Source organism: Ursus arctos, unplaced genomic scaffold (genome assembly GCF_023065955.2).
Source record: "Ursus arctos isolate Adak ecotype North America unplaced genomic scaffold, UrsArc2.0 scaffold_29, whole genome shotgun sequence".
Lineage (NCBI taxonomy): Eukaryota > Metazoa > Chordata > Mammalia > Carnivora > Ursidae > Ursus > Ursus arctos.
This window is the reverse complement of record NW_026622974.1, coordinates 4796500-4821909: the sequence shown is the minus strand read 5'-3', so window position 1 is coordinate 4821909 and position 25410 is coordinate 4796500. Positions and strand designations below refer to the sequence as shown.

Below are 25410 nucleotides of genomic sequence, written 5' to 3'. Positions count from 1 at the left end.
TGGGAATGCTCAAGAATGGGGAGAATGGTACAAGGAAAATCGTTAATAGACAAATTAGGCCATATCAGTAAAATAGTTTTAATTTTAAAATAGTCATGGATGTGAAAACTTCCCAAAGCTGGGAGTAACAGTCTAGAGCCAAGGTCGGAAGGGGGCCAGGCCTCACCTAGAGCCCAGCTTGAGGCCCCTGAATCCCTCCCTCGCCTCCCTTCCAGAGGGAGGCTGGACACAGCGGAGGCGAGCCCTGAGTGAGTCCTCTCCCTCATCCCCCAAGGGCCCCTTGAAGGCAACAGCTCGTGCAGAGGACTTGAGGGGAGAGGAAAGCAGGCAGAAAATAGAAATTAGAGGTTAATAATCCCAACGGCATTCCCCCCCCCAAAAACACAAGAAAACAATGTGTGGGTACGAAGCAGGAGGACAACACTGCTGTAACAGACTCCTCAGCATCCCAGAACAGCCCAATTTGGGGCTGACCGAAGGAAGGGTCTTGAGCCCCAGCTGCATGTTACCTTTGGGGAGTACATACAAGAAGAGGGAAGAGCTACGAGGCAAGCTGGTGCCAGTCGTAGTCAACGCAGCTAAAAGGCCCGGTGTGGCCCGCCCCCTGCCCCTGCCCCGCACAAGGCGCAGAGCTGCGCAGGCCTGAGGGAGGGCTCCAGGGCAGGGCCCTCCGGGGTCCCAGCGAAGCAGTGGCAGCAAGGCAAGTGGGGGCCCTAGTTGAGTAGGTTGCCCTGCTCCTGGGCCTGGGTCAGGCTGTCCTTGCGGTGCAGGTGGTGCACCCCCATCCTCTTGGGGCTGCGCTGGGGGCGGCTGGAGCCAGGGAGTGCCCAGGCTCTGCCCTCAGTGTGGGAAGTGACAGGCCCTTCCTCTGTGTCACGATCGCTGGGCAGCAGACTCTGGCGTTCTTCCTCGGGGCTGAGAGGCAGGTTCAGCTCTTCCTCCTCCTCCCCGGGAGGGCCAGAGTCAGCTTCCATGGGCAGCAAAAGCCCACTCTCACCGGGTGGGGAAGAAAGTGCCAGAACCTCATCTCTGTCAGCAGGGCTAAGAGCAAAATGGCGCTGCAGGTCAGGGAGTGCATCGCGTCCAAAGGCTGTGCGCTGGGCCACAGCGGCTGGGGGTGGGGTGCGGTCCACAAATGCCCGCTGCCAGCTGGCCAGCAGGTCCTCCTCAGAGCTGGCAGAGCTGGCGGGGGCACTGAGTGTCGGGGGGAGAGGGCTGGGCTCATGGTGGGGTGAGGCCTGGGCCGAGGCAGAGCTGCTGGGCACTGGGCTGGGGCGGGCCCGCTCAGCGCCCTCCTCCACCAGGCTCAAGGAAATGGCCTGGCGGGTAGCGTAAGTGCAGTTGGGCAGGGGGCTGTTGCGGGGGATTCGCACCTTATCCTCAGAGAACTCTATCACCTTGCGGCCGGGATACAGCGGGTGTGGCGGAGGTGGGGTGGGGTAGGGGCTCAGCTTCTCAAAGGCTGGCACGGGCAGCTCCTCCTCTGGGGAGGCCCCAGCAGTGCCCAGAGAGCGGCACTCTCCATTGGGTTGCGGGCTGGGGCTGCCAGGGGCCGGGGGACTGGCTGGGTCCCCCAGGCCACCCCCACTCATGTCCACGTGCACAAAGACATCCTCAGCCAAGGGGCGCCCGGCATTGCCCGACTGCGCCGAATTGAGCAGTAGAGACTCTGGCTTCTCTAACACTCGGGCGATGACCGACGTGGGTACCACAGCCCCTGGTGCCAGGCTAGGGGCGGGGCCTGGGCTGGCAGCTTCTTGACCACTGTGCAGATGTTTCCGGACCATATCCTGTAGCTCACAGGGCAGCTGCAGCAAAACAGTGGGAGAAGGGAAGAGAGACATGAACGCTCCCAACCTCAGAGCAGGAATCATGGCTACCGCGTGCTGGTCTCACATCAGGCCGGGGGACAGCCTTGTTTCAGACAAACTGAGGTTCAGCAGGAGCGAAACACTGGAAGATTCTGAAGACCACACCCAGCATCTGATCCCAGAGCGCTAAGGCCCACGCACTCTCAAACGTCCCTCTCCCCCCATCTCGGCTGTGGCTTCTGCCCAAACCAGACAGAAGTCGGAGGATCTGTACTGGCGAGCAGCCTCGGCAGCGCCCCCACTCCTACTACGGACCCCATCAGCCTCGGGCCTCAGGCTCTGGTGTCGAGTTTGCCCGCTGGGGTAAGGCAGTCAGTTGGGCCTAATCCCGGCAATATTCTTCCGGCCGATAGCCACCCCCACCTTCCCGCATGGGATCCCGAAATGGGGAGCCTCTCTCCCCGTCTCTGTCCCAGAAATACCTGCCAGGCCAGCCCTTGCCCTAACGACGGCCCCACAGCACATGGAACACCGCCCAGCGACAGAGCTGACAGACTCGCGAGGGGACATGCAGGCGAGGGGGAGGCAGGACAGAGGCAGAGAGGGATCAGACCGGCGGGAGAGGAGCCCTAGGGGGCGGGGCTAGCGCCCAGCGCGGGGCGGCCGTTCGCTCACGTCGGCGAACTTGTGGTTGCGGAAGTGGGACTTGTTGCACTTGAGCAGCTGCACAGCCAGGTTGCAGTCCAGCCGGTACCGCTCCTGCAGACACAGGCGGGGGTCACTGGTAGGCCGCCAGCCGGCGCGCCTGCGCACTCCCCAGGGCCCAGCCCTCGGAGGGCCCCGCGGCGCACGTACGTTGAGCTCCTCCAGCTTGTTGATGGTGTTCTTGGCATCCAACAGCTTATTGGTCAGCTCCACGATCTCCCAGTCCAGCGTCTTCCTATCCGTCTCAGCCTTCTTGATCTGAGGCACAAAACTCGTGTGACCCCCGCCCCGGCCGGCCTTCCTCCCCTCCGCCCCTCCCGGCCCAGAGACACAGGTAGCCACAGGTGCTGGGGCAGCCAAGGCGGACGGAATAGACAGACGATGGACAGACAGAAGGAGACCAGCCACCTCTCCTGTTCTCCGGGCTGGCTGTGGGGTGGGGGCTTTCCGTACGCGATCTGCTGCCACCGGGGGCCAGGGCAGGGGCTGCACGAGAACTGCCTGCCAAGGGGCTCTACCCGGCCGCTCAGGCAGCTGGACCGGAGGAGAAGGAAACGTGCAAACCCGCGGCCGAAGCCTACGTGTGCAGCGTTTTCCAGGCTCGGGCCAGGGAGAGGGAGGAGGGGTGGGGCTGGGTGGCAGCTGGGGGCGCCTGTGAGATTATCTAGTTGAGCCAGAACGGAGCAGCGGCTCGGCAGCAGCCCTCTGATCTTCGGTTCAGGCGCTGGAGCTCCGGCCGCCCTCCCCCTAAACGGCTTGGGTTTGTTGCCACCGCGGCCGAGAAGCTGCGAGTGCTCAGTGGTGACATCAACCAGCACCTCTGCCCCAGCCAAGAGCTGGCTCCGCAGCTGTCCCCCAGGAGGGAGGCCCTGTACTGAGCGGGCCTCACTTAAGCAGGAGGAAAGCAGAGGGAAAGGGCCGGAGCCCCCGCAACCCCAGATCTCAACTGAGGAGGAGGCCCGGGCAAGGGAGAAAACACACAAACTCAGACGCAACTGCAAAGATCCAGCTGTGGCTAAGAGAGGCCTGACAGGAGAGGGCGGCAGCGACGGCGGCAGCGTGAGGGGAAGACGGGAGAGAAGAGAAACAGTGTGAGCACTAAGACATTCCTGACTTGCACAGCACACTGCGGTCCCTTGCCCGCCACTGTCCCGCCCCCTCCCCAAGCCCCAGGGCACAGTGGCACTTCCCGGGCAAGTCCCAGCCCCCTACTATGCTGTGAGCACAGTGCCAGCCAAAGTGCCCCCATGCCGCCCCCACCCCCGGACAGATTACCAGCGTGTGCAGCTTGTCCTCCAGCTCCTGATTGGTCCTCTGAGAAGCTGTGTAGCTGTTCTGAAGCCTGCAGAGAAACACAGGGCAGACCCTGGGGTCAAGGGGTCAAGATCTGCTCTCCAGCCCCTCCTCAGCTCCTCCCCAACAGGGGATATGCGGCAAGTCATTCTCCTCCCAGAGCTTCGGTTTCCCCCCCCCAGAATCAGCTGATCTTGTGGCTTCTTCCCGCTAACCTCCTACGGGGGGGGGGGGTATGCGTGCACGGCCGCCTGGCCCCTCGTTTCCACACCTGCGGAACTTGTCCTTAAACTTGTCCAGCTCTTCACGGCTCTGGCCCAGCTCCAGCTCCAAGCAGTCCTGCCCGATCTCCAGCTCGCGCTCTAGGGCCTCGGTGCGCCTGGTGGCCGAGGCCAGGCGCCGGCGGAGCTCCTCATTCTCCTGCCGCAAGAGCCTGGCATGGTGAGGGGTCAAGGGCAGAGGGGCATCAGTGTTAAGACAGGCCAGCCCTGGAGCCCCAGGCTGGGCTCAAGAAGCTTATAGGAGCAAGCAGGGATGACATGAGCACAGGCAAGGGCGGGGGGCAAGGGGCTTCCTGAGAAGGAGTCTGAGTCTGGGGCAGCATATTCCATAGGCCTGCTAGCCCTGAGAACACAGCCTGGCTTGGGGGTAGTGGGGGGGGGGTGGGGCGCAGAGGGGACGGTAGAATCCACCCCCACCCGCGAAGAATGAGAAGACAGAACTGGTGTGGGGGGTAAGAATTCCCAGTCTGTCTCTGGTTACAGCCTGAGCCAGCCGGCCACCAAGGCCTCCAGCTCCAGTTTCCCCACTGCACAATCAGGCTGCTCCATTATTAATCTCTTGGAAATCCAGCCCAGCACTGCCCCCCTCTCCAAAGGCCTTACGTGGCTGACAGAAAGGGCTGCAGGGAGGCAGCTGGCACAGGAGGACCAGGAGCTGGGCAAGGGCTCCTTGGCAAGAGCAGGCCCCTCCGAGCACCCACCTCCTTGGTTCTAGATTCTCGTGGAGCCCAAGGAACAAAACTCTTTCCAGAAGGAATATCTACATCAAGCCTCCTTCCAGAGTCCCTAAACACCCCACCCAACCTTTACTTCCACCTAATCCAATGAAAAGCCCGACTATACCAACAGCCTTGCCTGGAGCTAAGAGGGAAGTGCTGAGGCAAGGCAGGGCAGGCTCTCGGGCAGCAGATACTCACTTCATCCTCTCTGCATCAGTCAGGGGTTCCTGGGCACAAAAGAATGGAAGCTTGAGGCTCAGCCCTAAACCACTGGCCCACCCTGCTTGCCCACCCTCCAAAGAGCCCTGGAAAGGGCCATGTCTGAAGCCCAAACAATCTCACAGAAGTGAACCCTGTAGAGATGGAGGCAGTCCAGTACTGCCTGGACAAGCCTAGCCCACTCTCTCCCATGCCAACCAGAAGGCTCGAGAACCCCTTCCAACATTCACCCTACCCACACTACTTCCAACCCCTCTCGTAATTCTGAAGCAAGTTGCAAATGAGTCCTGGTACCCATGCTACATCTCCCAGGGATAAAGAGAGCCTCCCAGCTGTCCCCTGGGCTCCTAGTGGGCCGTGCAAGCATGGTAGAGATGTTCCAGAGAAATGAAGAAGTCCATCAAGCTACAGTAGGGTTCTGAGCTCTGACAAAGCCCTCCTGGCCCCTTGAGGGAAGATGGGGCAGAATCAGGCCCTTCCAGAGGCTCAGAAGGAACAAGTACATGGATGAAGGAGAGCCTCTGGGCTAGTCCTGACTGAGAGGAGTGAGGTGTCTTATCCTTGTCCTGCTTGGAACCCCCTGCCCCTTTCTCCCCAAGCCCCCACACTGGTCACGGCCCAAGAGCTCAGCCAGCCACAGAGCAGGGAAACGTCAAGAGGCCTGCCAAATAGAACCGACTGCTTCAGGATGCCGATCCAGGCTGGAAAATGAGGTGGGTGACCCGCACCGTGGGCTTTGGAGCCGGTAACACCTGGATTTGATCCCCTGCTACTACACCCTGGCCTTGCTGAGCCACCGCGTCCTCATCTACAAAACCAAGGGCACACCCACAGGATGGCACCCAGCACACCACCTGGCCCTTACTGAACATTCCCTGAAAACGGACAAGTCGCAGCATTCCCGCCCTGAATCGGACCAGAGCGGGCCACGGTACGCCTGACGCTCGGCGAGGATGGGGATCTCTCAAGTTCTGCATAGGTGCTCCGTGTGCGGCAACAGGGTGGGGACAAGCAGCCAGGTGACTGCAACGCTCGTTTCCTCCTGAGAGGAAACCGAATGAGGGAGGACAGCCCGCTTGGAGAATGTTTCACAGTGGCCCGAAGAAGGCCTCCTTAAACCCTAACACAGCTCCTGGCGGGGAGCATGTACTTAGCGAATGTTAGCCAGGCAAGGCGAAGCTGGAGGAAGGGCCAGACTTCTGGGGACGGCAAAGAACAGCCGGTCTGGTGGGAAGAAGCCGGAGCACCACCTCCTCCACAGAGCCCCAGCCTCCGGCGCGTGAGGACCCCTCAGCGTGGTGGGTGGCCTCTTGCAGGAAGAACAATACTGCCTGGAAGCACTTCTGTTGAGCCACGAAGACTCGGGGGTTCCCTGATACGGGGACATGGGCTCACAGCCGTCCCGTAAGCCTACACGGCCCGCCAGCGGCGCTGCAGCTAGGAGCCCCCAGGCGTGGATCTGCAATGCCACGCCCACACCCCCACTCTGGGGCCCAGAAGTCCCCTCGGGTGGGAGAAGTCAGTCAGACACCCAGCCTCAGGGGCCCGCGGCTGCCAGCCAGGGTAGGAGTACGCGTCTCTGACCTCCTGCTCCAGCCGGGATCCTGGAACCTCTAGCCGCAACTCCCGGTGCTCGGGTGGCGCCTTACGGTACGGTTTCTTCGCGGGGGCCGCACTGGTCATTCTGGGTGGTGAGGCGGGCTCCTCCAGCTGCTGTGGGGAAGCCAGGAAGGAGCAGGCTCAGAGATGTGGGCAAGAGGCCTCTGGACTGAAGGAAAAAGGACAGTAAAAGGGACATATGTAGGAACCACCGGGCACGCACTGCTGGGGTCATTAGGAACCTGGACTCGGGTGTATCAGCGCCCAGGGGTCAGGGGAGTGCTGGAGGGGACAAGGGCCCAATGCGACCAGACAGGCGGGAAAGGCGGGGCCCAGGGCCTAGGCACCAGGAGGAGTGGACTATGGCCTGGGAGTGGGACAAGGTATCTAAGAGCGGCCCACTGCTCACCTCTGTGGGCTTATAAAAATGCCTCAGAGGGAAAAACCGTTCCCTCTTAATCGGTTTCCTCAACTCTACACTGGGGATGAGGAGGGCACCAATTTCATAAATGTGTTGTGAAGATTACATAAGCCACTAACCACAGTTACCTGGCACTTAGGAAACGTTAAGTGTGAGCTCAGAAAAACCCCAACACAAAAACCCAGTATCCAGAAAGTAAGGGCTTGAAGATGCTCCCCCAACCCAGGCTCCTCGGCGGGGGCGGGGGGGGGGGGGTTGTCTCCAAGCTTGAGAGTCCTGAAGGCCAAAGCCTCTCTGGCCTCCACCATTCTCTTTTCACCAGCCCCCACCACGAGGGGCCATCTGCCTGCCCCCTGGCCTGCCAGCCTCTCTGGAAGGGGGCCAAGGGGGGGTGCAGGCCTCGCAGGGACATACCGTCTGACTGTCGGCAGCTCTGTCTGTTCCGCCGTCCCGGAGTTAGCCCTCGGCTCTCCGCATCCCACGGCCCCTCCACTTCCGCTAGCCAACAGCTCCTGAAACCAGAGAAGGGAAGAAAGTGGAAACCAGGTGTCAGCTGCGGGTCTGCTGGTGCCCTCGGCCAGCCTACCCAGTCCAGGACTGGGAAGCCCCCTAGGGAGAGCCAGGCAGAAAAGCCACAGCCCAGGGGATCTGGGGAAAGCAGCAGAGGTGGGAGAGGACCAAAAGCACGGGGCTCCTTTCTTCATGAAAACAGTCACAGGCCCAGACGACACACATGCACGTCTCTTTTAAGATTTTATTTATTTATTTGACAGAGAGAGAGAGAGGGAGCACAAGCAGGGGGAGCAACAGGCAAAGAGGGAGAAGCAGGATTCCTGCCTGGGAGCAGGGAGCAGGATGCGGGGCTCAATCCCAGGACCCTGGGATCATGACCCAGGCCAAAGGCAGACACTTAACCAACTGAGCCACCCACGCATTCCACGTGTGTGTCTTGCATGTGCTCATGGTCTCAGCTTACCACAGGCCTGATTCTGGAATAGGTCTGGTCCTGTCCTGTCTCTATCCTACCCCACATCTGTCCTGTTCATCTCCCAGGCCTCTCAGAGCCTGGAAACTAAGAGATTTGTGGAACAGGGCTTGCAGAAGAGAACACCAGGAAAAAGCCTAACAGAGACCAAGAAGATGCTGGCGGAAGTTCCTAGCAGTGTTTCCAGGAGCCCAAAGACTACTTCTGTGTGTAACGGTTGTAAACAGACTTTGCAATGAGGATGCGTAGGCCCAGGAGAGAAAAACCGGAAAAAGCAGCAGTTAGAGCAGTCACTGAGCAATCTCAGCGAGGGTGATTTTGGTATCGCCCATCTCCCTCGGTTGCCCCCTCCCAGATCCCTGGCCACATCTGAATGGCTGTCACAATGGTGCGGAGAGCTCGTGGCACCTAGCGGGGAGAGGCCAGGGAAGCTGCCAAACACCCTGCCATGCACAGGACCGCGCCACACGATGAAGAATTATCAGCACACGACGTTGACGGCGCCCAGGCTGAGAAACTCTGGTGCAGAAAGCCCGAGTCCGGGGAGCTGAGACACTGGGCTCTAGGCTATGCTGCTTCCGACGCACCGGATGGCCCCAGCTCGGTCCCTCGCTGGTCTCTCTTCCACACAGAGGTGGCCGGACTGAGTGAGCTGGGAGGTCCCCGGCAGGTTCCTGGGCGTGCTGAGCTTGGTCCCCACCTGTAATTAGCTGGGCCGCAGCACGGGGGCAGCAGCCACCACAGGGGCCCGTGGAGGCAGTAACCTTAGCTGGCCTTCTGGGCAGAAACAACCTTCCAGCCGCCATCCTCCTAAATAGAGCCGGGGGCCGAGGGAAGCCTTGCGGGCTAAAGCATGTGTTCCTGCTGTCGGGACATGCCCTGGCCACGACTCCTGTCACATTCCAACAGAGCCTGGAGCAGGAAGAACGGTGAGGGGGTAGGGAGGGTGGGGAAGCAGGAGTGGCCTCCCTCCTCTGTCTGGGCAGCCTGGTCTCTGGCTTGGGGTTCTGGGGGGGAGCTGGGGCATGGCAGCAGGCACGAGCCGCCAACCTCCACCCCTTTGATGGTGAGGCGGACATGTCCCCACAGGGCACAAGCAGCGTGCTGTGTCGAGCTGACTCCCTGCACAGGAATCCGGGCGGGCCCAAAAGGACAGCACATTCCTGGGGTGTGGGGGAGCAAACAAGTCACCCCCGCAGGTTCCCCAGGGCTACCCCTCCTGAGGGCCCCAGGGTGGGAGCTCCTATGGCCTGGGGGAGAGGCCCAGAAAGTTCTAAGCTAGCCTGGAGAGCTGGGTGCTGATACTCAGAGGGTATAAGTGTGGGGTACGTGAGTTAGAAAAGGGGACAGCCAGAGACGCGGAGTAGGATATACAGGGAGCCAAGAACCTTGGCAAAATCCGGGGGGGGGGGCTCCAGGTTTGGGCCTGCTTCCCTCCCCATCTGCTCCCCCATCAGCTGAGTAGTCTCCTTCTCCCTGCAGGCCACACTGCAGACCCCCTCAATTCTCAGCCTCTTTTCTTCCTTAGCCCAATTCTTGCTAACACCCACTCTGGCCTCTAGGCACCAGGACACCTGAATGGGTGGCAGGCAGGCAGGGAGCCACTGACATGCTCAGGTACCTGGGGATCCTCCCTGAAGGAGAATGACCTTCACTCCATGCCCCGCAGCCCTAGCTCTACTGATCATAAATCCTGCCTCATCTTGACGTCAAATCTCTACTCCCTGGTATCACACCACATACTCCCAGGGCTTTCCTGGCCAGATAACCTGGCTTGCGAGGGACAGTGTGGAAGTGGCTAGCAGGGAGATGGGGGAGTACTGCGAACACAGAAGCTCCAGGATGAACAGTGCCAGCAATGGCAGGCAGTTATCTCTCTTGGCCGGAACCACAAAGAGGGGAGACTCTCCCAACTGGGGAAGCAGAAGGCAAGGCCCGCTAGGGAGACAGTCTTTGAGGGAGCCTGCAGTGTCCCCAGCACAAACCCATGAGGGACGGTCTGTCTCACTCTCACTCCCTGCCTCATGTCCATAAATACCAGTACGTGTTGGGGTCCTGAGACGCGCTAAGTGCCCCAAATCCAGCCCACGTCGGGGGGAGGGAGGGAGACAATGCCAGCACTGAACAGGAATGCAAGGGGCCTGACAGGCCACTGTCCTTGAATGGAAGCACAGCAGGGCAGGAGAGACCCTGGAGGGAGAGCCACGCCAAGGGCACTGGAAAACAAAGTGAGAAGCAGCTGCACACCAGGCCCGTAGCCAGGAGAAGACAAAAGGTGAGCTGCAAGACAGCAGAGCAGTCCCACCAGCAAGACCCAGGCACCAGGTGCGGCCTCCACTGGCCACGTCTCCTTCACCCGAAGATTCCCACGTGGCCTTGGAATGTTGCAGCCCAAGGAGGCCTCCCGATCCCCTGTCAAGAAGAGGAAGTCCCCAGGGAAAGCAGCTGGATAACTCAGAATGGGATACGGGACACGATAAGCAAGCAAGCGGCCTTTGGGGTCTCTCGGCCTCTGGCTGCTGAGCTGGCTCCAGGACACCTCCAAGAAAATGGTCTTTTGGAAGGTCTAGAAATTGACCAAGAAGAATCCCACTCCCACCCCTCACCCCAAACTACCTGAGCTTCAAGGAACTGGGGGCAGAGGACTCAGGATGTGGGGCTACCAGATCACGTGCTGGGTCTGCACTACGGAACAGCTGTGCGCCGGGAGAAACCTCTGGCTGACCCAATCTGGTCTGGGGCCCCGCGGGCAGTGCCGGGGAGACACCCAGAGCAGCCCGGAGAAGGGAAAGCGGCTCTCCTCAAGGCCCCCACCCCCCGAGCCCCGCCTCCCCGTTCCTCCCTGGCATAGCATTCATTCTTCACTCACTCAAACTCCGTTCAGAGGAGAGCCTCAGCCAGCCCTGCTGGGGCGGAGAGGGGGGCGAGAGCTTCCTAATTGCCATGTTGCAATCTGCCAGTCAGCGCAGGCCGCCTGTTGCCGCCTGCCCTGTATTAAATACCTTCTCCCTGATTACAGCCCATGGGGCACGATTAGCTGCCTCCAGAGAACAAAGTCTACTTTCATTAGAAATGGGACTCAGCACGCACAGCAAACCTGCACTGTGAACCCACTGAACAGCTGGGCAGAGTATAGTCAGAGGCAGATATAAGCAAAAGTGTGAGCCGGACGTTGGCTGGGAAGTAGCCTTTAATCAAAGGACAAAAAATCTGCCAAGCATCCCTCTTTACCCAGGAGATGGGACTCACACCTGCTCCCTTTTGTGGATAAGTGCCTGGATGTGACCCAGGGCTGCCACCAGGGTCAGGGGTCACCGCTGCTAGAGATGGAGCAGGGTAAAGAGAAACCTTCAGAATCGGATTTTCTCCAAACCATATCCTCACTCCCACTCTGCAAACACCCACAGTAGGAGACATCAAGAAGGCTCAAGCCCAAGGGCCCAGGACGCCCTCTCACTTCCTTCTGCCACCTTTCCTGTGGGTCTGCCCAGGGCAAAGTCAAAGGTGCAGGAGAGGATGGGAGATCCAAGCATCCAGCTTTACCCCTGAGGAAGGCGATGGCAGGGAAACCAAAATGGGTGTGCCTCTGTGGCTTTTCCCACTCCGGCCTGCACACGGAGGTCTCCAGGTGCCCAAGTCCTGCACTACTCCCTCACTCCACCCTCCCCAGTTCCCCTGCCTTGCCCCAGAGAGCCCGACTGCCTCCCCTGCTCCCCGCATCCCCTGCACTCTGAGAAATTATGGCCCCAACAGTTTATCTGGGCTCAGACCATTTCCGATCCTGATATGCCTTTCTACTCACAGCTGTCACTGACTCAAGCAAGTGAGGGACCATCAGGGAGGGGCCACACATCACCACAAAAATCATTAAAGCTCTTCTTCATAATTTACCTGAAGAAAGTCAAACAGAATCACTCGATTAGCAATCACTACTGCTTTGAGAATAAAAGGAATCCGGCCCTTTTCCAGAACACTCCAGCTATGTTTTATGCTGCCTTAATTCCCCTGTGAAACCCAGCAGGACACAAATAAGTAACAAAAATAAACAAAGACCCTACTAAAGCCACTCATCGATGGCTAAAACATGAATGTCTGACGCACAGGGCCTAGTGCCTCCTCTGTGGGAATCGTCCACAGTAAGCCCTGGATAGAGTCTCTGAACTCCACAGGCCTGGAGGACGCTGTGCCTTTGGGGGCAGGGCACACTCCTGCCATACACGTCTGGCTGCCTCTCGAGCCTCTGAAATTCAGGGTCTGCATCCAACGGAGGCCCAAGAAAGGCAAACCACCAGCCTGCAAGCGCCAGCCCTACAGCCAGGTGACCCCGCAGAGGCCCTGGAGATTGCCCGCAAGGAGCGCCCCCACCACCACACCACCATTAATACAGGCCCTCTCCACCCTGAGTGTCAGTCCCCTGGCACGGCGAGCCCCTCCCACCAAAGCTGGCTGGGTTCAGCCCTCCCCCACGCCGCCCCCCGGGTGCCCCTCCTGCTTGCTACCAGCCCCGGTTCCGGCATGCAGCTGTTCCTGAGGTACACGAGCAAAGCCCTCAGCAATCCTGGGCGCGTGGCAGGCAAGCAGCCAGCAGAGCGTGGGGTGGGGCCTGGGCAGGCTCTGCTCTGGGCCGATGACTAGGCTGGGAGATGCCAGTCTGTGCCCAGACCGGCCCTGCTGCCCCTCCAGCAGTCATGCCTGCCACCCCTCTGGGCAAGCACAACCTCACCCTCTTGGGACAAGCTGCCTGCGGCCCTGACCTGGCCCCCTGCCTGCTCTAAGCGGCATCGACTGACAGGGTTTTAAAAAGTGGGTGGGAATTATTCTGCCCCAGAGTAAGCTTGAGGACTCCCAACTAGGGCTGGGGACCTTCGAGAGCTCACCTGGCTCCCACCTGAACAAATACCTCAAGTCTACCCAGCTGGCCTCTCAAACAAACACCTGACAGGAACGAAGGGGCTGCACACAACTACTGATGATGGTCCAAGCAACCACCCGTAAATAAAGGGAAGGCCAAAAAGTCCCCAGGATCAACCAGCACTTGACAGTAGTCCCCATGCCCCCGCCCAAGGAAAGGCAAGGTAAGGCGTGGCCCTGAGCCGGCCTCTGCTGCGGGCCCCTTTTGTTTTCCCGGTCAGAGCCCAGCCAACAGGCACCCCTCCAGCTTGCTACTCCTGACTCAGGGTCCCTCATCCAGGCAGCCCCTACACCCTTTCACATTTATGCATTCCCACCCCATACTAGCAGGAAGCTCCCTGCTTCTCCCTCCTGCCCAAGGGAAACAGAGCCCACCCAGAGGGCCTTCGGGTCCCAAGTTCCCCCATCCAGCCTAATCCGTACTGCACTGACTCCAGAGGCTGGAGCCAGAGAGGCTGTCTAAGGAGTTACCTGTGGCGAACACCGGGGAGGCCCGAGCAATCCGCCTTCCTGCTATCCCGAGCCCCCTCTCCTTTCCAACCCTGTACGGAGAAGGGGGTCTGGCGGGAGCTTCTCTACGGCAGGCTCTTCACCAGTCTCCCAGTCTGAGGCCAAGGCCTCTTCCAGGCCAACTGTGGAGTCCAAAGCCAGGTCCCGCCTGCTCTGGCGGAGGTGTCCTTCCAGCTCTTCTCGGTTAAAGTCCACCTGCAGCTCCACACCATGGAAGGCGGTGGGGGGCCAAACTCCACCCGCTCCACCTACCGGAGCAACGGGAGCCACGAGCTACAGCTCAGCTGAGCGCCTGGTTCTGGACTCTAGCTTTCAGCTTCACCCTCTGCCCGGCGACTTTCCCACAGCCAGGCCACGGTTTTCCTCAGACCCCCACCCCCAACCTTGCAGTTGATCCTCAGTGATTATCCTGGGGTGAGAATAATGGGGACACCATTCAGTCTTCCCCACTTGACAAAGGGAGGCAATTATCCAGTGGAGAAGAAAACTCCTCTCCCACTCTGGCTCCCTCTGGCTCTGAGGTGTGAAACAGAGCAAACTCCATAATGCTTAAAGCAGATTGAACAGAAATTCTAACCCAGTGAAGGGAGAACTAGGCAGCATGGTCCTGACTGAGGGGAGCTTGGGGTCAGCAGAGGCCAGCAGCAGACTGGCAGACAGGCAGGTGTCTGCGCATAGGAAACCCTGTCTCCCGGCCTTAGAGGGGCACCCCCCCCCCCCCCCGCCCAACCACAGCAAGGAAACTGGGAAAACGGAGGGACAGCAGTAAGGACAAGAGAGCAGAGGAGGCATGAGGTAAGCTAAGGGGAGGAGGCAGCCAGGCTGACCGGGGGAGGGTGCGGGGTGACAGAGGCGCTGCTGCTGGTGGTACCCGGGGCAGGTTAGCTGGCCCAGGTCAGACTCACGGGGTTAGTGTCTTCTCCCCAACCAGCCAGCTCTCCTGGTTAGCACGGTTAGCGACAGACTCATGGCAGACGCCCTCCAGGCACTCCATATAAACACACAGCTCGGTGGAGAGCAGCCCAACTCCGGAGCTGCAAAGAGAGAGCAGAAGGAATGCCAAGCTGCAAGATGCCTGAGGGTACACACTGCGCTCTTCTGACGGGGAAGCTCCTGCAGACTTACCACTAGCCCCGCGGGGGCCTTCTCCCATCCAAAACTCACGCCAGGAGGGAAGGCAGCATGCCCCCTGCCAACCAGCTGGCTGACCCGAGGTGACAGGGCTCTGGCTGGTCAACACAAAGAGAGGAGAGCCGCGGTGGAAGGGGGCACTGCGGCCTGGGGGCAGCTCCCCTGTCTGGCCTTCTCCACGGACACCGCTGCCAGGCTGCACCACAGCTCCGACAGTGGGGCTGTCAGAACGAAGTTGGCCACGGCTGCCGCTGCCACCCAGCCTGGGCCTGTGCCAGCAGAGCCCACCCCGCCACCTCCCACGGGCTCCAAGGCAAAGGGCCGGGAGGGGCCTGGCGCGCAGGGATCGGAGGCCGCAACAAGGAGTGCGTCGAAGGCACCACACAATGGGGCAGTGTGTGACCTGGCCCAGAGCCGGGCCAGCCGCGGGGAGGGGTGGCACGCTGCCACCCTTCAGTTTCTGACAGGCCAGGGGGATGGTGCTTCCCAGGGAGCTGGCCCCAGAGGAACCCAGAGAGCAAGGATAAAGGCTCCTCACACTCCCGGCGGCGACCATTCCACCCGCTCAGAGGGAGCAGTGCCCAGGGGAGCCAGTGTTCCCATCACGGCAAGCTCGGGAACAGCAGAAAACATCTCTCCCGAAGCCTCCAGAGCCACCCTAAGGGAAGTGAGCCCCTCTGGCTTAGAGATCTCAAGGCACATGGAGCCGCAGTAGTGGAGTCCCAGAAACCCCGCAAGATGTGACCCCCGGAGCGGCAGGAGAGGAGAGCTACAGCAAAGGTGGCAGCAAATACTGCCTGTGCTCACGGACGAGGGCAGCGTGCTGGCAAGGAAGAAACAGGCTTCCCCTTCTGTCTGGAGAGCCCTGTGGATGATGAGGTGACTCAGGGTAGAGGGAGAGCAGCGACCACCCTGGCGCCACATGGGGCCTGGCCCTTCTCCCAAGCCTAGGTTGGTCATCCCCAACTGCCTAGTCCTGGAGCCCCCGCAGTACTCTGACAACAGCCCCAGAGCCCAAAAGGCCAAGGCCTGACCACCAGAAGAGAGAACAAGTCTTCCTAGAGGCTCTGAGCTCTTCCCTACTGGTAAGAATGCATGGCCACTGACAGGCTCCCTTCAGAATCCTCGCCCACAAGTAAAACCGAAAAACACCAGCTGGGTCTGGTTTGCTTTCAAAACAGAGCAGCAAGTCACCTAGGTAATTCAAGGTTTCAGAAACCAGGGACTGTCTCTGCGTTGAGACAGAGGTGGAGGAATCAGGTAAGTTTACTCTCTGCCTGGCCACACAGCACAGAAGCGTGGAGGGGAGAAACGCACGTGAGGCGGAGGCCGTGCTGCCCACGCCATGTTTAGAACCATCCGATTCCCACTCAGGGCACTCCTGCCAGACGACTTCATCACAGCATAAAAACCACTCCTCAGAGATAGCCTGCGTGCTGCTGTGGTGACCTGTAGTAACGCTTCCCGAGCCCTCCCACGCAGCCAGCCCCAGAGGCCCACGAGCTGGGAAGGAGGCTCCAGGAGGGGCTCCTCGAGCCCAGGTGACTTGTCAGGTGAGCAGAACAAGCCAAAGAACAGCATGTACTCCTACCGAGGTGTGTTTGTTTTACAAGAGATGCGTGAGGAGGAATGTCTCGAAGCACACAAAAATGATCAGAAGGATACAGGATAGTTCCCTGTCTCTGGGAAAGGGGCTTAGACAGGAGCAGTGGGGGAAGAAAGGGAGGGTCTTTTTACTTTTCCTTTTGCATGTTTCTGTATGGCTGGTATTTTACGTAAGGACACATATTATGCTTATGACGAAAACAGAATTCCTGGACAAACGGACAAAACCCCTCCATCTGCACTGTGCTTCACCATTCTGGAAGCGCTTTCCCTTCCATTGTATGTCCTTTGATCCTTGCAGCCTAATGAGGCCCACAGAACAGGTGGAGTTCTCCCATTCTGAAGGGACAGAGAAGACAAGGGTCTTGCCCAAGACCACAGACAGAACTGGGCTAGAACCCTCTGTTTCCAACCCCAGCGCAAACCATGGAAAGCAGCCTCCTCTAGGGAGCCTCAGGAAAGCCCTGGCGATTCTGCCCTGATGTAAAGACCCTCAAGGCTTCTGAGGTGGAAGTCCCCACGGGCTTAGCCAAGAAGGTGCAGAGGCCTGTTCAGTACCCCAAATGGTAAACCCAGCGTTCTAGCCTGCTGTTAGCTGAGTGAAGCGCACTGACTTCCTGGCCCCTGTCCTCAGGGACTTCCCCCCACACTTCACTGGGAAAGTGCAGAGCTCTTCACAAATGAGGGGGGCCACGTCCTCTACAGCTTCTAAAGGTCACCCTGCAGACAGCTGGCGCTTACGAGATAGTAACAAAGAAGTCCCACTCTCACACTCGTGGCCAGTCCAGGAGACTCAGCCCTTTGAAGCCTGAACATACACGGCACAACCCATCCCCGCCGGCTCACCCCATCTCCTCTCACATCGGCTGAACATACGAAGCGGCTTACCAGCCCTGCCAAGACGCCGTCAGCAAAGATACACCACATTGCAACGAGCACTCCCACACTGAGGGACCAGGGTAGAGGCCAGGGAAAACTCCGTCACGTCACCTTCAGCTACCGGCCTCGTCCTTTTGATTCATGTAGGCATTAACAAGGTTATAGTAGGTCCTGGCTGTGGGCGGGGAGCACCCCCAGACAATGAGCGATAGGGCTGTGGGGCACTCAAAGGGACTTAATGAGTAACAAAGAGGATGCCAGCAGCCAGACTTGTGAGAAGATGGTGATTAGCAAGAAAATATACCGGCGTGTGCTTCACCTCTGCTTCTGACCTCTTCTGCTGGCTTAGGGATGTGTTACTAGAACATAAGAAGGCTGGAAAGGCAAACAGCTGAAGCCAAGCACCTGGAAGATCACTGAACCGCATCACCTCAACTCTAGACAATGATCGGTAATGCTACTGCTAATCCGATCACCTTTTGTTTACGCAGGACCTTGCTTCCTAAGAGTTCAAAGGATAGATCCTATCTGCTTTCGTTTCAAGAAGGAAGGCCTTTCAAGAAGGAGGGCTGATTTGGGTCACACAGTAACCAGAATTGCTCAGCACCTATCACGGAGGGCCTCTAAGAAGCTTCCAGAGATAAAAGATCTCGCCCTGAGTGGGGGAGAGACAGGTTAACAGCCACCTGCATTACAGTTTGGTACATGCTTTGAGAGCCCAGAGGAGAGATGCCTGGCTGGGGCAGGGGTTCAAGGACCAGAAAAGGCTGCCCTCTGAAAAACTCAAACACATCTTCCTCATCTGGACTGTAAACTCAAACTGGAGCACACCTGGCATTATACAATTAAGAGGTCTAGACTGGAAATACATTCCTTGAGTGTTTGTTGGGAACCAGTGCCCTAAGTACCCGCCACCAACTACACTAAAAACAAGGCAAAGAAGGGACAGTGAACTCCCAGCTACCAGCCCTATTTCTCGGGAGCATCTGAGTTAAGCCCTGTTCTGCGACACAAGATCATCAAAGCCCTAAGAAAACTTGGGTCAAGAAGTCTGGCTTCCTAAATGCCTAGATATGTTCTATCAGCTTCATCCAACATTCTTCAATCCAGAAACACCACGGAACATGAATCTTCAAGCACCTCATCCAGTCATCCACGGCCTGAACCACATTACAGATCTACCACTTACCCACCCCCACCTCCACCAAGGTCACCACCAACGTCACGTAAAGGGGATCCATCAAAGGAGTCATTATGACACAAAAGATGGGGAAAACACCAACTACTCTGCACAGGCTACTCACTGATGATGTCCCTAGCCTCAGCTTTTATATCGCTTCATTATAAAGAGACTCTCCCAATTTTACTCCCACCTCAAAAGGCTCCTAGCTACCTGGCAGAAATCAAAGGCTTATTCTAGCTTGAATAAAACAAAGCCTTTTCTTACCTATTGTGTTTTCCAGAATGGCATTCATTTACTAAGCAAATAATAACGGAGTATCCTTCGCATGACAGGCACCATGCTACACGCCGTGAACTCATTATCTCTAATGCTCTATACTCCTGCAAAAAAGATGATGTTACCCTCATTGTACAGGCGACAAGACCAAGAGTCCTACCAGTTAAGCAATTTGTCCAAAGTCACACAGCTGGTAAGTCACAGAATCAAGATTTCAACCAGGTCAGCCTCGCTCCAAAATCAGACTCTATCACACCGCTCACCCTACTCCCAACTCCCCACCCCCTCACCCTCATCCCATGAGCAGGGAGGGTCTCTCCTCTACAGAGGGTCAGCTCAGCGAAAGAGACCAACAAATAACAGAGAAATCATCATACAACCTGGTAAATGCCAGAACTGAGGCTTCTCACACAATGTGCTATGCGGGCTGAGGGGGGAAAGGAAAGCAGGGAAGACTTCTCATGGGGGGTGACAGACCGGCTGGGTCCTAGGGGACGAGCAGAGTTTCAGAGACAGGTGAGCATCATGGAGAGAGTGAGGTGCACAAGCAAAGAAGAATAATGTAAACGGATGGCCGTAACAGGTTCAGGAGCAGGGGGAAATTCAGGAGCAAGGAAGCACAGGGCAGAGGAAGTGGAGTGACAGCCACTCAGGCCAGAGGGTTGAGTTCGGGCCCGAGGGTAAACAACCTTTCTGCATGCTGAGCGGGAGTGGACTGTGTCCTGAACAAGGGAGAAACCACAGCATTTTTATGGGAAGAGACACTGTTTTTCAGTGGAAGACAATTCTCACAGCAGCTTGGAAGACAGACTGGAGTGGGGAGAGACTGCCACCTGTCATGCACTCTGTATGCCCCACGGCATTATAAAGTGCCTCTTCAGTGCCCTGCATTATCCTAAAGGGTAGACAACAATAATGAGTAAGACTTAGTCCCTGTTGTCAGGGCACTTGCAGTCTTGGGAGAGTCAGACAAGCAAACAGACGATTACAACGCAGCCTAAGTGTTAACACAGAGGCCCAGAGGAAAGGTGTGAAAGGAGCGGGGGTCCCAAAGAAAGGGACATTTAAACTGAGACCTAAAGGACAAAGAGGTTGGGGGGAGTGCTCCTGGCTGGCTCAGTCAGTAGAGTGTGCGACTCTTGATCTTGGGGTTGTAGTTTGAGCCCCATGTTGGGTGTAGAGATTACTTTAAAATAAAATAAAATAAAATAAAATAAAATAAAATAAATCAATAAATAAAGGACAAAGAGGTAGGTAAAGGGTGGCAGGGGCGGCACATTCCAAACAGCAGGGCTGACAAGTGCAAAGGCCCAGAAGCTCGAGAGAATAAGTTCACAGAGCTGCTAATCCGTGGGGCGCCTGGGTGGCTCAGTTGGCTGGGCAGCTGCCTTCGGCTCAGGTCATGATCCTTTGGTCCTGGTATCAAGCCCCACCTTGGGCTCCCTGCTCAGGAGGGGAGTCTGCTTCTCCCTTTCCCTCTGACCCTTCCCCTGCTTGTGCTCTCTCTCTTTTTCAGATAAATAAATAAATAAATAAAATATTAAAAAAAAAAAAAAAAAGAAGAAGAAGAAGAAGAGGCTGAATCCGGTGAGAAACGAAGGCCAGGTTTACCCAGAGGTCCTTGGCACTCAGAATACGGCAGTGAGGAAAAGGTGAAGGGGTTAGATGCAAAGATTACACTCGAATAAGGGGTGTTAAGAGAAGAAATGGACTTTGAAAACGACAAAACCAGAACTGTAAAGGCAGAGAACCGGCTCCAAATCTATCAGCCTTCACCCTACAGTTCAATCATTTGCTAAAACGAGACCTGAATTCAGAAAGTCTGAGGACTTCTACCAACACACGAAGGTGTACTTTACGGAGATTACACGTTTCAGCACGCTGACTGCAGCACAAATCCAGATAAAGTACATTATCCTGACATATACGGCTCCTCAGTTAATGGTGGAGCGGAACAGACACTGACAGATAACTTTCAAAATCTCATGTGCCACAACAACTAGAGAAGGGTCATTCTGGCTCAGAATTCCCAGAAAGAGCCCTAAGTCCTGAGCCCCTCTATTCCCCTGAAATCGGCTCAGACATCAGGCGCGTGCCTACTCTGATGGCAAGTAGAGTCATTTACTGAAGAAAAAGATGGGCCCCGAGGGCGTGTTAAATAGACAGGACGTGACTCAGAAGGAGGGGAAGAGTGATTCTTAAGTGCAGGGCAAAGGAAAGCCAGTCAATCAAAACACAGGCACACCTCTGCCCCAGGCTGCATGTGGGCCTCCTGCTTGGCTGAAGAGAAAGGGACTGAGCGAGCGCTGAGCCCGGACCTTCCTCGACCATAGAAACTTCAGCAGAAGCACATCCGTTTTCCAGTTTCCCCTCAAGCTGGGGGGCCGGCGCTGGTTAAAAGGCCGCCTATTGTGGGGTTTTTGTGTAGTTTGCTACCTGCTACTTTTTAAAACAAGATGACATCCAGATTGTCTATGAATTGAACACGTCAGCTGCTCCTGTCAGTAATCAAAATCAGAAACGAGCCTTTTATGTCTATGTCACCCCCCCTTTAAGGTATGCTAAGAGTGGGTCCTCATGTCAGCCTGCTCACCCAACCCGGGTCCAAGGTTTTCCAAGGGGCAGTCACCAAGCTGGATCCTGAAGAGAGAGTTCAGATTTGGCTAACATGGCAGTGGGCTCCCTCCCACAGCACCCTGCACCAGTTTTTATATTTGAGGAGAGAGCTGTGATGAAGAACTCAGCTCCTAAAACATTCAAATAACACAAAAAAGTTTACCACTATCTAACCATCGTGACAAATGAGATACAAATTGCCACTAGGCACAGTTAATAAAGAGTTAATTTCACACCAAATTTAAAAAAAAAAAAAAAGGAAGCTCAATTGTTGAAGCCAGATAGCCTGGGTTCAAATCTCAGCTCTGCTCTTTACTAGCTGGGTGACCTTGAACAAATGAACCACTCTGCACCTCTATTTACTCATCTGTAAAATGGGGACAATGGAAGTATTTGCTGTGTAGGTTGTTACAAAAATTAAATTAGTTAATACGTTTAAAGCACTTACAACAGTGCCAGACACAGAATGTGCTCAATAAGCACTACCATTGTTACAGCTCAACTGCAAAGATAATTCTAAAACCTCACAACCTCAAACAGGAAGTCAAGGGCATTTTAACATCACTTTAAATAGCTTAATGAAGATGTTCTCACTACATGCAAACTCTATTCTATTCATAAGCTGTGTCCCATCTCTCCAACATCAAGACAGCAGCTCAAACCAGTACAGCGCCTCCACAGAGAGACACCAGGTTCAATCACGAAGAAGTCAGTGCTGAGATCTGACCAGCATAACAACAACAAATACGTATGGAATGTCAGTCACTGTTCTAAATACCTTAATGTATTAACATCTTTAATCCTTACCACAACCTATGAGACGGGCACTCTTGCCATCTCCATTTGGTTGATGAGAAAGCTGAGGCAAAAAGAGCTATACAATTTCTAACAGTCACAGAGCAACAAATGGCAAAGCCAGAATTTGAACTAAGAATTCTGGCTCCAGAGTCTGCTTTTAGCCTCTATGTGTGCTCCCCACACTGTCCTTGCTCATCACAACTCTAAGGGACATCCACAAATTGTCCTCAGAAAGAGAAACCTCCCAGCCTTCTAGAGTCACAGCTAAATAACATCAGTTTTTCTGATACCTGAAGGTATTGAAGCTGGCCTAGTAACAGTGATTTGGGTTGGTCTGTCTATAGCAAGCCTTTTTGGGGTGGGGGGGGGCGCAGGCAGGGAGCAGGAGATGGTTAGTGAGGAGTCCTAGATCAAACTAGACCCCCAATCCAATCATGGAGCAGACGCCAGTCATGAAACGAGCTTCTCTAAAAAGCCTGCCCCCAACTCTGGCTTGGGCATAACCACAGGGCATCGAAGGAAGTGAGGACCATATTCACCGCACTTTGTGGCTCCAGACGCCTTCCCTTTTCTCTAACCCCAAATCCACTATCTCTTAAGCCATACTTAGTTTGGCTAGTGAAACTGATTTTTTTTTTTTTAATGTGGTTTGATGGGGAGAATACTCAGGAAGAGAAGAAAGCTATTAGAAAAGGTATACAATCCTTTCCTTCCATCACCACACTGATCCAGACTGTAAAGCAGTTCTCAAACATCAAGGGTCTCAGGCACAGAGTGATACCATAAATATTCCCAGAGCTTTACACGAGTCAACTCAACCCCTTACCGTAAACTGATCTGGGTTTCTTCTCCCTAACCTCAACCTGCTTTTCCTCCTCCACTGACCCCACTTACCTACCAAATCTACAACCCCAAAGAAACACTAATGAGCCCCTCTTACCACAAGAAAGCTCAAAAGAAGGAGACCTGCTGCAAGAGTGAATTCAGGAGTTGGTGACAGAACATGATCAGACTTTTTCTCATGACTCCGCCCCCCATCTGTCACTCACCAATCTCTACTTCAGGTAGGATGCCAAACTGAAGATGTGATGGGGAGACTGAAAAAGATACAGTGAGCATGTAGGAAACTGCTTGTTGACAGGGATGTGTTAAAGCGCTTTCAGCCTCATCTCCAGGCCCTTGACTGTGTTCACTTGCTCCGGGGAAGGCACACAAGGCTCAGTGCTGCACCCAATTCTCAAAAATCAGTGTGCAATATAAATAGAACACTAACTTACAGACCACAGGTAAAGCCCAACCTCTATAGAAGAGAGTCCTTTTCAGAATAAATGTTTCTCAGTTATCACTCTGAGCCCATGCATCCTGCTCGCAGGGAGCATGCCAGCCTGTCATTGGAGGCCACCTTACCCGCTCTGGGGTTGAGCTCGGGCAAGTCGCTACCTCTTCTTTCCAAGCAGGTACTGTGATTTCTTCCAGTCCCTGGGGCCCCTGAGTCTTCAGCTGAAATTGGGGCAGATGCTATAGGAACTCTGGAAAGGCTGATCTAAGTCTGGAGAAAGGTCATCTAACGCTTTAGTTCCCTCCATACCAAACCTGCCTGGCATCCTCCAGGTCTCTCTTCCCCCCTTGCCCACTATCCTCCTCCACGGGAAAGACCTCTCTCCTACCCGCCCGGTACAGTCGGGCCTCGGCCACAAGCTCCAGGCTTTTTTACTCTCGATTTAGAAATTCCCCTCCAGGGACGCCTGGGTGGCACAGCGGTTAAGCATCTGCCTTCGGCTCAGGGCGTGATCCCGGCGTTAAGGGATCGAGCCCCACATCAGGCTCCTCTGCTATGAGCCTGCTTCTTCCTCTCCCACTCCCCCTGCTTGTGTTCCCTCTCTCGCTGGCTGTCTCTATCTCTGTCAAATAAATAAATAAAATCTTTAAAAAAAAAAAAAATTCCCCTCCAATTCGTGACTGCTTCTCCAGGGCCTGCACACCTACTTGTGCTTCACCCGCCCTGGACCCCTCCCCCCACCCCACCCCCCCGCGCCGCCGCTGGATCCTAGGCCCCCTCCCCTCCGCCCCATCTCCCTCTTTTTTTTTCTCCGCTTCCAACCTTCCAACATCCCATTTCCTCTTCTTAACCCCGGAGCTAGTCCCTCCTCCTCCCCTACTCTGCGACAGTGCCCCCACGATCCCCCCAAACTCTAGCCTCCCGGCCGACTACTCCAATCCCACAACAAACTTTCTGCCGCTGCCCGGTGCCTTCACGCCGCCATCTTGCCGCGGGGCAGGCCGGGTAGTGGCCACGGTCGCGGGAATCCCCACGCACCGGGCGCCGCGCGTCATCGGGGGCGTGGCTAGGGGGCGTGGCTTCGGGTCGGGGAATTAGGGCACCGGGTGATTGAGGAAAGGTGGGGATCTCCTAAGAGTGGGGTTTGGAGACCTGGCCGCTGGAGAAGAAAGGAGGTGTCAGGCGTAGGGCAAGAGCTGGAAGAGCGAGGGAAGATTCTGGTACTAAAAAAAACAAAAGGAAGGAAGGGAGGGAGGAAGGAAGGAAGGAAACACGAAAATATAGTGGAATAGAGCTAATACTGGTTCCCCGTCATCCAAAGGATAAAAGCAACTTCTCAGTTTGCCACCGGGAGGTCCGTGTGACCCACCCTCTTCCACCTTCACCAGACTAATTTTCCATCTCTCCCAGAGATTTCAGGTTCCCAATTGTCCTGAATTTTCAGGCCATCAGCCCTCAAAATATCCAAGTCCTCTCCTCCCCTTTTATAATCAATTCCTGTGCCTCCTTCAGCCCACAGCTCAAATTGTCACCTCCTCCAGAAAGCCTTCCCCAGAGCCCAAGACCAGACTTGGTGCTGCTTTTGCTGGGCATCTCCAGCCACTTGCACATAACTTCATTGTAGCTATCCTCTGCTATAATTACTCATTTAAATAGTGCATCCCGCACTAAACTGCCTCTCCTTCAGGGCAAAAAGTGCGTCTGATTGCGTGTTCATATTCCCTAGCAGGTGCCTGGCACACAGTAAATGCTTAATGAATAAATAGCATGGCATCCTCCAATGCACTAAGCCTACTCAGGGCTTTTAGGTTTGCTGTTCCCTGTGCCTGGAATGTTCTTCCTCCAGATATTCACTCCCATTAGAGTCTCTGCTCAAATGTCACTACGTGTGAGAAGCCTTCCCTGGCCACTCTGTCTAAAACAGCATCCCCAGTCACTCACCCTTACCCTGCTTTAATGTTTCCTTTTACAGTACTCATCATTGTCTGATATTTGTTTATTGACCGTCTCCCACTACAGTGCAAACGTCAGAGATCTAAGACTTTTTCCCATTCATCTCTGTATCCCCAGTGTCTAAAACAATGCCAGGCATTGTAGGTGCTTAATAAACCTTTATTGAATGAATAAATGGCATGGAGATGAGTGATAGAGGGGTTTTGGAATATCGTGGTAGGGACAAGGGGTTGAAA

At 55.9% G+C, this 25410-nt stretch overlaps 1 protein-coding gene across 21 annotated transcripts; it reads right to left on the bottom strand.

The window, feature by feature from the left end:
* Positions 1-64: 64 nt before the first annotated feature.
* On the bottom strand, positions 65-24254 carry TJAP1 (tight junction associated protein 1). Of its 21 annotated transcripts, none has more exons than XM_048219671.2 (12): positions 24173-24254; positions 23350-23442; positions 22992-23039; positions 14360-14488; positions 7463-7560; positions 6613-6796; positions 5008-5036; positions 4081-4242; positions 3792-3858; positions 2667-2774; positions 2487-2570; positions 65-1808 (listed from the first exon to the last, which is right to left on the bottom strand). In XM_048219671.2, the coding sequence occupies exons 6-12, from the start codon at positions 6709-6711 to the stop codon at positions 714-716; spliced, it is 1644 nt and encodes a 547-aa protein (XP_048075628.1). In that variant the 5' UTR covers positions 6712-6796; positions 7463-7560; positions 14360-14488; positions 22992-23039; positions 23350-23442; positions 24173-24254; the 3' UTR covers positions 65-713. The 21 variants fall into 21 exon arrangements, with proteins under 21 accessions (XP_048075628.1, XP_057159933.1, XP_057159935.1 ...); XM_057303950.1 differs by lacking the exon at positions 22992-23039 and adding an exon at positions 3513-3542; XM_057303952.1 differs by lacking the exon at positions 22992-23039 and adding an exon at positions 3513-3542 and having other exon boundaries at positions 6613-6741.
* Positions 24255-25410: the final 1156 nt, after the last annotated feature.